Source organism: Myotis brandtii, unplaced genomic scaffold (assembly GCF_000412655.1).
Source record: "Myotis brandtii unplaced genomic scaffold, ASM41265v1 scaffold686, whole genome shotgun sequence".
Classification (NCBI taxonomy): domain Eukaryota; kingdom Metazoa; phylum Chordata; class Mammalia; order Chiroptera; family Vespertilionidae; genus Myotis; species Myotis brandtii.
The window spans coordinates 5,436,154-5,450,936 of record NW_005370683.1 but is presented as its reverse complement, the minus strand read 5'-3'; the positions used below and the strand labels follow the sequence as shown (position 1 = coordinate 5,450,936).

At 41.3% G+C, this 14,783-nt stretch overlaps 1 protein-coding gene across 5 annotated transcripts in view; it reads right to left on the bottom strand.

Annotated features, from left to right (window-relative positions):
- Positions 1–14,783, bottom strand: part of ANO6 (anoctamin 6) — a 183,935-nt gene that overhangs the window by 129,027 nt on the left and 40,125 nt on the right. The window contains exons 1-2 of one of the 5 annotated variants that reach the window (XM_014529562.1): positions 12,175–12,394; positions 10,675–10,734 (exon numbers count right to left, since the gene is read on the bottom strand). The exons of 3 other annotated variants lie outside the window; for them this stretch is intronic. In XM_014529562.1, coding sequence (XP_014385048.1) covers positions 10,675–10,734; positions 12,175–12,379 — 265 coding nt within the window. In that variant the 5' untranslated portion in view covers positions 12,380–12,394. Of the gene's footprint in view, positions 1–10,674; positions 10,735–12,174; positions 12,395–14,783 lie in introns of those variants that run through there. One more of the 5 variants, XM_014529563.1, reaches the window with a different exon arrangement.

Genomic DNA, 14,783 nt, shown 5'->3' with positions numbered 1-14,783 from the left:
CCCTCCTTCCCTCCTCTCTCCCTCCCTCTCCCTCTCTCTCTTCCTCTCTCCCTCCCTTCCACTTTATCTAAAAATAAAATAAAATTACACATGAATATCTTAATTTCTTGGAAATAAAATCAACCTGTGGGTATAAAGAGATTTTAAAATCATCTATTCTATTTCAATTCCTTGGTCTTACAGATAAGGAAATAATGACAAGAGAATGCCCATATCAGTTCGAACCCAAGTGTCTTAATTCCCAGTTCAAGGGTTTCCACAATGCCCCACCCCCCTGTAGGTAAGAAAAGACTGAAATAAGGGAAATGGAGATTCGCAACCTACACAGAAACCCGTTTCACACATGTGATCAAATGCCTCATAAACAACAATTAAAAACTCATGTCGAGAGAAACTTTTATTTGAATATGGAGTACTGAACACATGCATTTAGTTCTGCTCTCTCCTCAAATACTAGTAAAATATAAATAAGGACAAAAAGAGTAAAAAAGAGATAGCAACACAATTTTGGAAGATGAAGAACAAATAGAAAAGGGGCAACTGGCTTAGCAGACTGGAGAAAGCTTGGTCCAAAACTAGGACCACCTTAAAAGCAATTTCATTTACATCATAAAACCCCAAAAGGCTGAGGACTGGCACACCAGGTTCCTCTGGAAGTGGGGGTGAATGTGGGGTGGAAAATTGGCTGAAAGTCTGTTTAAGTAGCCAGACCCCCAGAATCTGTCCCTCACTCCTCATGAATAAGGGATGGCCTCCAAAGCCCCAGGCCCCACCTAGGAGACTGGAAATGTACTGTCTGAAAAGAGTCAAAAAAGGATCTTTGGATGGAGGATTCCATACTGAGGAGAGTTTACAACAAAGATTACTGCTGCATGAGCTAAAACACACACACACACACACACACACACACACACACACACACACACCACAAACAAAACAAAAATAAAACACAACCTAAGAATACTAACATCAGGGTTTTCCAAACAAAACAGCCTGATCACCCTACAACAGTGATGGCGAACCTATGACACGCGTGTCAGAGGTGACACGCGAACTCATTTTTTTGGTTGATTTTTCTTTATTAAATGGCATTTAAATATATAAAATAAATATCAAAAATATAAATCTTTGTTTTACTATGGTTGCAAAGATCAAAAAATTTCTATATGTGACACGGCACCAGAGTTAAGTTAGGGTTTTTCAAAATGCTGACACGCCGAGCTCAAAAGGTTCGCCATCACTGCCCTAGAATGAAGCCCAGAATTGCCAAACTCTATCCACTATGCAAAGAACTTCTAGTGGTCTTTTTAGATAGTTACTCTAAAACAGGAGGGAACAGCAAGACTTTCCAATGCTAAGGAAAGCATCTAACAGAAACATCAAAGCAACTTAGAGGAGAAAAAGAAATCACAGGCAGAAGCAATTTAAAGAAACAAATAAAAACTGTAGCATCTTTAGAGTTCTGAGAAAAGGACATCCATGAAATAGGAACAAGATGTTGTGTGTGTGTGTGTGTGTGTGTGAGAGAGAGAGAGAGAGAGAGAGAGAGAGAGAGAGAGAGAGGGAAAGACAGAGATGTTCACAGAATAAAAAAGAGCTTAGAATAAAATAATGGCAGATTAAAAATTCAATATGAGACAACTTAGGAAATGTTCAAGGAAGTTAAATAAAAAGACAGATATAATACAGGAAATATGGAGAGTTTAGGGCAGGGGTGGGCAAACTTTTTGACTCGAGGGCCACAATGGGTTCTTAAACTGGACCGGAGGGCCGGAACAAAAGCATGGATGGAGTGTTTGTGTGAACTAATATAAATTCAAAGTAAACATCATTACATAAAAGGGTACGGTCTTTTTTTTTTTTTTTAGTTTTATTCATTTCAAACGGGCCGGATCCGGCCCTCGGGCCATAGTTTGCCCACGGCTGGTTTAGGGGCTAATTGAGAATAGCCAATCCTATATAATAAAGAGGTAATATGCAAATTGACCATCACTCCAACACACAAGATGGCTGGCAGGGAGGGTAGTTAGGGGTGACCAGGCTGGCAGGGGAGGACAGTTAGGGGCAATCGGGCCGGCAGGGGAACAATTAGGCCTTGATCAGGCTGGCAGTGGAGTAGTTAGGGGGTGATCAGGCAGGCGAGTGTTTGGGAGCCAGCATTCCTGGATTGTGAGAGGTGTCCCAGATTGGAGAGTGTGCAGGCTGGGTTGAGGGACACACACACACCCCTGCATGAATTTCGTGCACTGGGCCTCTAGTATCAAAATAATAGTGCTCATTATCAAAGAAATGAAGGGGAAATAACTGTCAAGGAAAAAAATCAAGCAGAATCAAAGGGCATGTTTTCCCCCGGAACTGAAGGGCATCTTTCCCCCAGGACTGAAGCACATTTTCCCCCCAGGACTGAAGGACACTGTTTCTGTTTAAAGAAAGGACAGAGGTGGGACTGGGGGAGGAGTAGAGACTGAGGTTTCCACCATGAAAAGGCCAGCCAAGTTTCCACCATATTCAGTGCTAACAGACTCATACCAAGGTACATCGTTATGGAATTTCCAGAGAGAAAATAGTTTCATACAAAAGATTTCAAGTCAGAATGGCAGAAACTTCACAAGAGCAGCTCTGGAAGGCAGAAGCTTCAAAATTCTGAGAACAGATGGTTTCTACCTTAGAATTATAAACTTCATCGAAGCCAGCAGTTAAAAGCCAGAAGGCACTGTCAGGTCTGCAAGTCTCAAAAAATTACCTCTCTTACCTCCTTTGTCCATAAGAAACTGGAGAATGTGCTCCACCAAAATGAAGTAGTAAAACAACAGAGAGGAAGCCCAAAGCTCCAGAGACTGACAGCTCCAATGCAAGAGAGGCAAATGGAGTCCTCAGGGCAGGTGAGAAGGGGAAGCCCTAGCTTTTGGGGGGCCAAGAAAGCAACCTAGAAAGACCAGAAGGCTCAGGGAGGAATTTCCCCAAATAGGATGAATTGGATAGATTCTCTAAGTAGTTGACTACATTGAGAGGAGATTTACAACTGGGGTAGAGTCTGGGGTTGAATATTTAGAAGTACATCAAAAATTAAGAGAAAAATAATATCTGCTGAGTCGTCTTATGAGGGAAAGTAACCTGTGTTTGAGGGCTTTTCTGTGCAAAGTATTACATAGGAATAATAAACATTGCATATTTATCTTACTGAAATTACAATACAATTACAATGGGAGGATGAGGGTTGGGAAAATTTTTGTGAGAAGGGGAGAGGGGCAGGAGTAGATGAAAGTGAGCTCAATACTCATTTTTGCATCAAGAGACAATTCCTAAAACTAAAAAGTAGGTAAATAACATTCCATGGATGTTAATTACAAATATAGACGTCATTAGTAAGATAATCAGCTAAAGCTGAAAACACTTGCTGTGGCAAACAGAAAATGGAAGGGAAGATGCTGTTGTTTTCATAGCAAATCTTATAGTATTATTTAATTTTCTAATTATGTAAACTTTACTAATTACACAAAACCTTGAAAAACTAAATACTTAAGTTTTTTCTCTATTAAAAAAAAAATGGAGGCAAGGAGTCACATCAAACACGTAATACCATGACACATGGAAACATAAGCATCACTGTTCTGGCACCCACTACTGCCAAGCACTGTGCTAGATGCAGACAACAGAACAGCTAACATAACAGAGAAAGTCCCTTTTCAGGGTACTTATCTATAATAATAAAAGCATAATATGCAAACTGACCAAATGGCCAAACAGCAGAACAACTGTCTGGACAACCTTCCAGATGAAGCTGGGGCTGCGAGGGCCAAGGCAGCTGGGGCTGTGAGGGCCGAGGCAGCCAGGGCTGCAAAGACCTACTCTTGCATGAATTTCGTGCATCAGGCCTCTAGTATTCTATAATAAAATCTAAACGTAAATACTTTTTAAATGACTGACTTCTTAGTGGATAAGAAGGAAATAAATAGGTTTCTATGATAGAGCATAAGAGAGGGAAGTATTTTGGGCACTGTGGTCAGAGGAGGCTCCCTGAGGGGTGATATTTAAGTTGAGACCTGAAAGATGAGGAGTTGGCCACACAGGGCTAAAGAAAGAACATGCAAGGAAGTGGTGGAAGCAAGCCAATGGTTCTGAAGCAGAAGATATCTTGGTGTGCTCAAGGATATGACCAAAGAGTTCAGTGTCCCTGGCCGGCTAGCTCAGTTGGTTAGAGTGTCATCTGGATATGCCAAGGTTGCAGGTTTGATCCCATGTCAGGGCACAAACAAGAATCAACCGATGAATGTATGAATAAGTGGAACAACAAATCAATCTCTCTCCCTCACTCCCTCCCTCTCTATCTAAAATAAAAAAGGGGACTGGGTTAGTGTGGTTGAAAAGTAATGAAGAGACAAGAGGCTAGGAACAAAACCAGCTGAAGAGGAGACAGGTGCTATATTCCACCATATGCTGACAGGTAAGCAGCGTCTGGCACCATAGCATGGCAGAGCACTCTCCTGTGGCACAGCAGAGACAACAGACCTATTACTTGATACTGTTGAGGTACAGGCAACAGTGTTGGCCTAAGATATGTGTGTGTGTGCCCCAAGATACATTTTCATTGATTTGGGGGAGGGGGAGGGGGAGGGATGATACTCCAGCCAACTGAGCCACAGCTGCCAGGGCCAAAATATATTTTAAAGGTAGAACTAGAAGTGCTGGGAAAGGGGGACAATGAAGAAGAAATTAAAAATGATACCCAGGTTTCTGACATTGGATACTGGGAGGAGGGTGGTAGCACTGACTGAGATAGCAAAGACAGGATGTGGAAAGCCAGGTTCAGGTAGATTGAACATAGAAGTGAACCAAGAGTTCCTTCCTGAGGATTAACATGTACAAATCGCCAGCTGCAAAAATAGTCACGGGGATGTAAAGTACAGCGTAATGGTCAATAATATAATAATTATGCATGATGTCAGATGGCTACCAGACCTGTCAGGGTGATCATTTCATAAGTTATGTAAATGTCTAATTACTATGTTGTACACCCAAAACTAATATATATCAACTGTAGTGGAAAAATTAACAATAATTTTTTTTAAAAGAGTTCTTCCTTGGGCATGAGACATCCAGAGAGATGTCAAGGAGGCAGTCAGATGCAGGGTCTGGAGCTCAGGAGAGGTCAGTGTTGTACATATACATTGGGAAGCCATCAGCTCATTAATAGTATCAAAAGGCCTGGGAACAGATGAGCGTGTAGAGAGAAAAGAGGGCCTAACCCACAGCTGAAGAATTCTCAAAACTGAGGTCCCCAAATGAAGGAAATGGCAGGAAAGGATCAAGAAATAACTACTTGAGAAGGGGGAAGCTAGGTTAGAAGGGAATTTCAAATGTAATGGCAAACTGTTCTTATAGCTACTGAGAGACCCGGTAAGACAGGACAGGAATATATCTATTGGTAGCAGCAGCACATAAATCTTGAATGACCCTGAGAAATTTCACAAGTGTTGGGAAAAGACACCAAATTGTAACAGAGTAAAGAGTAAATGAATAATAAATAGCTATAGTACCTCCAGATAACATTTGAGAAATTCTGCCTTAAAAGGGAACACTAAAATTGGGTGAAAGATAGAGAGGTATATGAGGGTCCAGGAGGATGTTTGGTTCTTTAATTTTTAATGTTAAGGTACCAGAGCACTAGTTCACTTATTCCTTCAGTTGTTGGGCAGAGAGGTAGCAGGGGCCTTACAGGGCATGGCTAAGAGTTTGGACTTTATATTGATTGTAGAGAAGCCACTGCAAGTAGTATAAAAGTATAAAACAGAATAATCGCTGTGATGGTTGTGTGAACTCAGACCATGTGGTACACAGATAGAGACAGGAAGATGGCTTAGGAAGCCTTTGCAGAAGTTCTAGAAAGACTTGGGGGTGGCCTGGGCTTAGATTTAGGGGTGGAGGGGCGAGATTAGGAGTGCTTGGATTGGGGATAGATGCTAATCGATTCAACATGAGTGTGGGAGCAAGGCAGGAATCAAGGATGGTTTCAGGTTTTTGGACTGAGCAACTGGGTGGAGTTGGCTCCAGGCCACATGCCTGGTTTATTTGGCCCGGGTCCATTCAAGCTGCTGAGATGAGGAAGCATGGAGAAAGTGTACATTTAGAAAACAACTCAAGAAGCTGGTTTTGGACATGTTACATTTGAGATGTCTTTTTAGACAACCAAATGTAGGTCATCAACATAGAGATGGTATGCCCTCATATACCTGGAAATGAATGAGATCATCTCAAGAATGAGCTGAGATAGGAAAGTGGTCAGAGACCAAAACTCATGGCACTCCAAAGTTTAGAGGCCAGGAATAGGAAGAGGAGGATCCAGCAGGGGAGATTAAGAAAAAACAAGAGAGTTGTAAGCAGAATCAAGATGGAGTAGCATCGCAGATGCCAAGTGAAAAAAGAATTTCGGGAAGGAGGGAGCTGCTGAGATAGACATGAGCTCCACGAGGAAGTGCCAAGGGTCGCTGTGACTCATGATGAATGAACAATGCTCTGAGATAACATCCCTTACTCATAAGTGTACCCAGACTTCTTAGTAATCTGGAAAAGTAACCCTCAGTTCATCTAGAACACCAACAGTCTGTTTCCACAAATGCCTTACCACATGGCAAACCCTCCTTCAGGATTCTCCCAGGAAGCAACCCAGGGGAGCCCTGTGCCTGCAAAACAGAGACAGCTCCACATGGGTAGGCTGCAGAAATGGGACGCAGGCCAATGCGCACAGCAGAGAATCGGATATGTTAGGGTAGGACAGAACTATTTCACAGGATGCTACCTTTTTCTAACTCATAGCCAGTGAGAGAAAAACGAATGCAACCACTCCTTCCATCTTAAATGGATAATTTCTGATTATCCATTGTGTCTCACCCCTTTTCTTCTACCATTCTTTGTTCATGTTGCAGCACCCGACTTTAAAAAAATCAGACTTACTGAGGTTTAACTTATATACATACAGTGAAAATCTACTCATTTTAAGTTTGATGTGTTTTGACAAATATATACAATCATGTGAGCTCCACCACAATGAAGAGAGAGTATTCCCATCACCCCCAAATGCTCCCTCTTGCCCCTGCGCAGTCAACCTCCACCCACTTCCAGTTCTTGGAGAGAAATGATCTGATTTCTGTATCTACGGTTTTGGTTTTTTGGAATGTCGTATAAATGGAACCACAGGGGATGCTTCTGGCTTCTTTTACTTAGCAAAACCCTTTTGAGATTTATCCCTGGAGTTGCCTGGATCAGGAATTTGTTCCTTTTTGCTCCTGAATAGTATTCTATAGCATGAATGTACCCCAGTTTATCCATTTGCCAGCTGATAAACATTTGAGTTGTTTCCAGATTTTAGCTATTATGAAAAAAAACTTCTATAAACCTTTGCTAAAAGGTCTTAGGTGAACACAGGTTTTCATTTCTCTGGGGTCAATACCTGGGAGTGGGATCACTGGGCCAGGTAGTATCTAGCCTTTGTCCTCTAAGAAGAGATAAACATTCACTGAGCACTAGCTTTGCATCACACAATGTTCTCAGCTCTTTGTATTCTTTAGGTTATTCAATTCTAAACATGACATCCAGTTATTATTGTTCCCGTCTCACTTAAAAGGAACTAAGGCACCAAGAGGTCAGGTCACGTGCCGGAGATCACACAGCTAGTAGTGAGTAGCGGAGTCAGGATGCTCACACCCAGGAATTGCATGGCAAAGCACAAATTACCAAGCATTTTGCTTTGCTGCCTCCCCCAAGACAAATGCATGTCTGAGAGATAGAGCACAGAATCCTAACTGATGCTCTATGTCTTCTGAACAAAAGTGGCCATTGCTGACTATCCCTTTCCTTCCTTTTAATGCCCGACAATGACACCATTGCAATAACATGTCATTTTTTAAGTCAGAACTTTATAGGATATGAAGGGGAAATGCTTTTAACTGTTTCATAGACCTTTATAAATGTTAATTTTATTGGTGGTAAATAAACCCTAAGAGGAGCAAGAGTCAGCCCTCCTCTATCAGCATGGCAAATACTCATAATTAACAACATCTCTTCTGGAGACATTGCTACTCTCAAAACATAAGAGGCCACCTTTGGTGAAAAAAACACAGACTCTGGAATCAGACAGACCTGCTCCCTAGTGGACAAGTGCACATGTACCTCCTCACACGATGAAATCGGTGTGAACAGGCCTAATGTGCAGGGTAGTCATAAAGATCCTATGGCACAACCTGGGTGAATCCACTGACCCTTATGCCTTTCTTAGTCAATAAAACCTCCTCCCTCTTTCTCCTCTTCCAGAATATACTGCTGAGCTGCTGAAATTAGGATAATAGAAGTAGATTACTTAGCAAAAACTTTTATTGGTTTGTTAGTTTTGTATCCAAATAGCAACAAAGGAGAAACTGGAAGGCAGTTTTCTCTTTTTTTTTTAAAGTCACAAAAACGTTGCACTTTATTCCACAACACAGAGCTTTTTTGTTGTTGTTGTTATGTCATGCATCTGTAACAGATATTTTAAAGCCATTTATACCTCCTTCACCCTTTCCTCCCAATACTCTGCCCCCCCACCTCTGCCAACTGCTTATTTGGTCTCTGTATCTATAAGTGTGGTTTGTTGTAGTTCAGATTCCACATATAAGAGGCATCATACATATCTGTCTTCCTCTGACTTATTTCACTTAGTATAATGCCCTGGAGATCCATCCATGTTGTCGCAAATGGCAGGATTTCATTCTTTTTTATGGCTGAGTAATATTCCATTATATATGTACATTTTCTTAACCATTCAATCATCAATGAAAAGCTTTTTTTCATTTCTTTGCTACTGTAAATAATGCTGCAATGAACATGGGGGTGCATATATCTTTTCTAGTTAGTTTTCACTTTCTTCCATAAATACCCAAATGGAATTGCTGGATCATATGAAAGTTCTATTTTGTATTTTCTGAAGAATATCTGCTGTTTTCAATAGTGGCTACACCAATTTACAATCCTACCTCCAGTGCATAAGGGTTCGCTTTTCTCCACATCTGTACCAACTCTTGTTATGTCTTTTCTTTTTTATAACAGCCATTCTATCAGGTGTGAGGTGATAGCTCATTGTGGTTTTGATTAGCATTTCCCTTATGATTTGTGATGTTGACCATTTTTCCATGTACCTGTTGGCCACCTGCATGTCTTCTTTGGAAAAGTGTCCATTCAGATTTTTAATTACATTGTTATTTTTTCTTGTACTATTGAGTTTTATGATTATATATTTTGGAGATTAGTCCCTTACCAGATATGATTTGTGAATATTTTCTCCCATTCAGTAGGTTGTCTTCTCATTTTATTGGTTTCCTTTGCTGCACAGAAACTTTGTAGTATGACACAGTCCAACTTACTTAATTTTGCTTTTGCTTTTGGTGTCAGATTAAAAAAATCCTCGCCAAGACCTCTATCGAGGAGCTTACCACCTATTTTTTCTAGGAGTTTTACAGTTTCAGGTCTTACATTCAAAGTTATTTTAATATAAAAATATTGTGCACATCCCTCCAGCTCAATGGATTAGCGTTCTCCTGCAACTTTTAAGAATATTTGTTTTAGGAAGATTTCCCCTGATAAGTGGTGGCTTTGCTTAAATGCTGACACCTTGCCATTTACCTGGGACATGAAGACTCCTAATCATAAAGCACGAACCTACAAAATCTTAGAAAGACTTCATAATGTTCTCACACACTCTGGGCATCATTCTCTCCTGTCTGCAACATCTTAAACGTCTACCCTACAATACTGCCCAGCTTGCAGTCGTGGCTCCAAAAACTTTTAACTCTGAATTCTCCAAACAAGAAAACAGCTACTTCCGGTGACCCCTCTGTGGAGCCTGCTGGCTATCTGTAAAGTGAAGAGATACTGGCTGCAAACTGCTCTCTGAGACAAAACTCTGTTGCAGCTACAAGAGTAACCATCCAAAACATATTTTTCAAATAAAAATAAGACCCTGGCTAAGCATAACCTTAGGTAAACTGGGATGACAGATTCATAGTTTTTAAAACTCAATTGAAAAGACTTTATCATATTAATCCAGAGAAGCTCAAGAATTTAACTCAACTATGCTAACTCAATGTGGCTACTCAGTTATATATGCAATATGGTAAAATAAGTCATTCAGTCCTTAACACATATTTTCATGAAATTGCATTATTTTTCTTCAGACACATTTTCATCCTAAAGTAATGCCGCACGTTCCTTTCTGTTTATGACATACACACTTGTATGTTACTCAAAAGATCCTGGCTGTTTTAAGTACTTTGAGCAACACATAAAGTGAGTTAAATCTTCTTTTCATTATTTTGTCATCAAAAGCCCTCTCCTGGAAGGCAGGGGTAGGAAGTCCTTGGGTATGAGACCTTGACCCACAGTATAGTGGGCTGTTGACAGGTAAAAAAATAACTTTTGCTTTCAGAAGCTAGCATATGGGAATGGATTTCTTTTAAAGCAATCCATGTGGACTAACTGATGAATAAAAGTTAGGGAACTTCAATACAACCAACAGTGCCTGGGACTCAATGACATGCCAGCAAGTTCCAGAAAGAATAAGAGAGATTCAGGCTCTGTCCCCCCGGAGGCGACTGACACCTGGGACAGATAAGGAAGGGTGCGGTTCAAATAAAGAGGGCATCTTACCCAGACCGGACGGGTGAGTCTGAGTTCTCAGAAAAGGCCTCTTGGAGGCGGGAACATCACCTGAAGGATGAGGAGGCATTAATCAATATACAAGGAGGCAGTGTCAGCAGCAGCAAGACCAGCTGGAGCCCCAGGCCTGCCTCCACAACAACCTGAGCAAACCGTGTGGCCTTCTTGCTCTCATTTTTCCTTTTCTGTGAGATATGTCCGTTGACCTTATCCCTTGCTGTGCATAAGAATCATCTAGAAGCTTTCTAACCATCATCTAGGACAGTGATGGCGAACCTTTTGAGCTCGGCATGTCAGCATTTTGAAAAACCCTAACTTAACTCTGGTGCCGTGTCACATATAGAAATTTTTTGATATTTGCAACCATAGTAAAACAAAGATTTATATTTTTGATATTTATTTTATATATTTAAATGCCATTTAACAAAGAAAAATCAATGAAAAAAATGAGTTCGCGTGTCACCTCTGACACGCGTGTCATAGGTTCACCATCACTGATCTAGGAGCTCCCTCCCCTAGAAATATGGTTTCAATTAGTGGGACACCAGTGTTTCTTTAAGAACCTTTCCAGGTAACACCAGTCTGCAACTGAGGCTGAGGACCACTGAATGCAGTGACCTCCTAAGTCCCAGACATCTATGTCCGTGGCTCTCAAACAACAGTGCACCATCACCTCCTCTGCAGAGCTTTTAAATATCCCAGTGCAGACTGCATTCCAGACAATTAAACCAGAATCTCTGGGCCCAGGCATCAGTATGTTCTAATGTTCCCAGGCCAATTCCAAGGTGAGGCCAAGGCTGAGAGCCACTCTTCCAGGCCCTCTTGGTACTTCGGTTTCCAACTATGGCCCCTGAAGGAGGAGGAAAAAAGGAAGCAGGGGAAAGCTCCTAAGGTCTTGTTCTCTCATTCTTGTCTGAAATTAAGTTTTTTTAATCAACTGAAAAGACTTTAACATATTAATCCAGAGAAGCCTAAGGATTTAATCCAATGTGCTAACGAAATGTGGATGCTTAAAGCTATAGATGCAATATGGTAAAGGAAATAAGTTAGCATTTAACTCATATCTTTATGAACTGAATGCCGGAGGCCACCGATGCGTTTTAAATGGGGTTGTACCACACAGTAGGGCTGGTTTTAGACACGTGCATAATTCTTGGTGGTGAATGACAGGCAGAAGAAGCCCGTTACCAAATGCTCTCAGTTCTAAATTTAACATTCAATGGAACACATCTACAAACTGGCTCCATGGTGCGTTCTCTGCAACACTTAGAATTTGATTTGCATGGTTGACTACAATATGAACATTACATTCCCTACCCCCATGGTTACTTAAATCCTCTCATTAGGTAACAGTGAACTAACCAAACAGTAATTAGAAACACTCCAGACTACCTTTTCAATCTGTTGCTAAATTATACTTTTTCTGCACCAAAGCCCGTACACACAGTACGTCTACAGGCCTCATGAAACCAAAGCCTCAGAAATATTTACATGAATAAGAGCACAAGCTAATTCGGGGCCTCCACACTGGGTTCCACGGGGACGTCGGGGCTGCTTTAGAAGAGGACTGGTCATTCCTCTTGTTCCTCACATCTGGGTAAATGAAGCGCAGCCCACATGTGGTTAGAAATCCCAGGAGGAAAGGGACTCTCGGGGGGTCTGGAAATGAAGAAACACCTCTGACAGACGGCCTCATTTCCTAAAAGGAGTCAGAAATGAAAGTAATTCTTCAGCAGAGAACATCTGCAGCTTGTAAAACAATGCCAGATGATACCTGTTGTGAAGCGGTAGGGCCTGGGGAGGGAGGGAGGGCTGGGAGCCCAGGACTGGGACCTCCGCACTGCACTGCACCATCGCAAAGCTGCACTGTTAACTGGGAGGTTCTGCAAATCCAAGGAGCGCCAGGCATCCCTGTCTCAACTGTAAATCTTCATTAGCAGCAAGACTGCTCACATTCCATTAGCAAGCTGGCCCCTCTCCAAAGGGCGGAAGCAGCCAGGGAGGGTTCATGTGCGCCCTGGGCGTGGAAACAGCAATTCTTAGAAAAAAAGCTGTTCTACTTAACAAAAATAGTCCATGCTTGTTAATGATTCGAACTGACCTTTCCTCCTAAAGAGGAAGGATTGCCCGATAGAGATGAGCTAATGCCGCCAAAGGAAGCCAGGAAGGAGAGGTATGCACTGGCATATGGTCAGGTCCGGGAAGGTAAGAAAGCCCACAACACCTTTCCCAACACCTCTGGTAAAGACCAATACACAGAAAGGAGAAAAACAAAGGCTGGCTTCCCCCAAATAGGAGGCTAGTTATTTCTGTTAGGTGGCTCCTCACTATTCTTTTGATCATGGTTTTTTTAAGAAAGGAATCCAACTCTATTGCTTGCAATTGCAGCGGTGGGGTGGGTTTCGGGGCGGGGAGAGCAAAGAGGAGGGAACCTGGAAACAACCTAAATGCCCATGAATAGGTGACTAGTTAAATCTAGTTAAATTAAAATCTGATACATACACAATGGAATACTGTGCAGCCTTTTAAAAGGCCAACAGAGTGCATGAGCAGAATACGGAGTTATCTGTAGTCTGTATGATACATTATGACACGAAAAAAATGTGCCTGCTGCCTGTATAGCAAACACCGATGTAAAGGTGTTGAAGGAAGTTGCCTTAGTGGAGAAGGGAAGGCCAGGAGAGTATTATTTTTGCCTTTTATACCCTTTAGTACAGTTTTAATTATCTTTTCATGTACTTATATCCTCCTCCTTTTAATAACAGGCATTAAGTGGGTAGAAGGCTATTTTCGGTTTCTCCTCTATACAAGTTTCTTTATATATAATTCAAAACAAAGAATGTTATTTTAAATAGATGTTATAGGCTCAAATGGGTCTCCTCAAAATTCATAACTTGAAGCCCTAACTGTTGGTATCTCAGAATGCAACTGTATATGGAGACAGGGCCTTCAAAGAGGCCATGAGGTTAAAATGAAGCCGTTAGGGTGGGCCCTAATCCAATCTGATCAGCATCCTTTTAAGAACAGGGAATATGGATGCGTGCAAAGACGCCAGGGATGAGCACAGGAAAGACCGTATGAGAACACAGCAAGAAGGTGGCTTCTGCAAGCCAAGGAGAGAGGCCTCAGAAGAAACCAAATGTGCCAACACCTTGACCTTGGACTTACTAGGTGTACGTAAATAACGAGGTTTTTTTTTCAACAGATGGAGTTACACATATGTTGATATATATGCGATTTGATATGTTAACACTGGTGGTCTTAATCCAGCATCTAGAAGGGTTCAGTAATCTGGAGAAGGGTTATGCATAAATTAATCAAGAGTCTAGAGATGAAACATAATTTTGAAAGGTATTATGGGGAGTCAGAGAAGAGTTAGCTAAAGGAACTAAGTTCTCCTTGTCTCAGGACCCCTTGCTATTTATTAACACAATTTGTCCTAAAGCAAGGTGGAGATATACAAATCAAAGGGTAGGGTTTTGTATACACAATCCATTGTCAGATTGGGGAATTGCCTATGGCTGTTCAGGTGTTTGGCCAGTAGGAGGCAATAACATGTAGATTGAGATGCCCTGAGTTGTCTGGCAGCAAGCAATCATTTATGCATCCTTTTCAGGTTTGGGGAAATGCCCTCAGCCATCTCGAGATGATTCAGTCCTGCTGACATGCTGGAACTGGCTCCCGGCAGTATGTATGCTATTTTGTTGTACTGACAGCAAGCTTCAAAACTTCTTATGTCAAATTTGCTGAAGGTGTTAACATCATAGATATTTTTATGCTTAAAAATATCAAACTTTGTGCCAAAAAAAGAGCACTTGTGGGAAGTTTTAATTCATTACTTTATTTTGAAGAAAACGTTATTCATACGTTGGGAAGCTTATGGTGAACATGCTCCATCTCAAGATACTTGTGAACGCTGGTTTAAATGCGTTAAAAGTGATGATTTCAATGTGAAAGACAAAGAATATCCAGGTCAACCAAAAAAGTTTGAAGACCAACAATTAAAGCATTATTGGATGAAGATGCGTGTCAAACTCAAAAACAACTTGCAGAAAGATTAAACATTGCTTGGCAAACAATTTCTGATCGTTTACAACAAT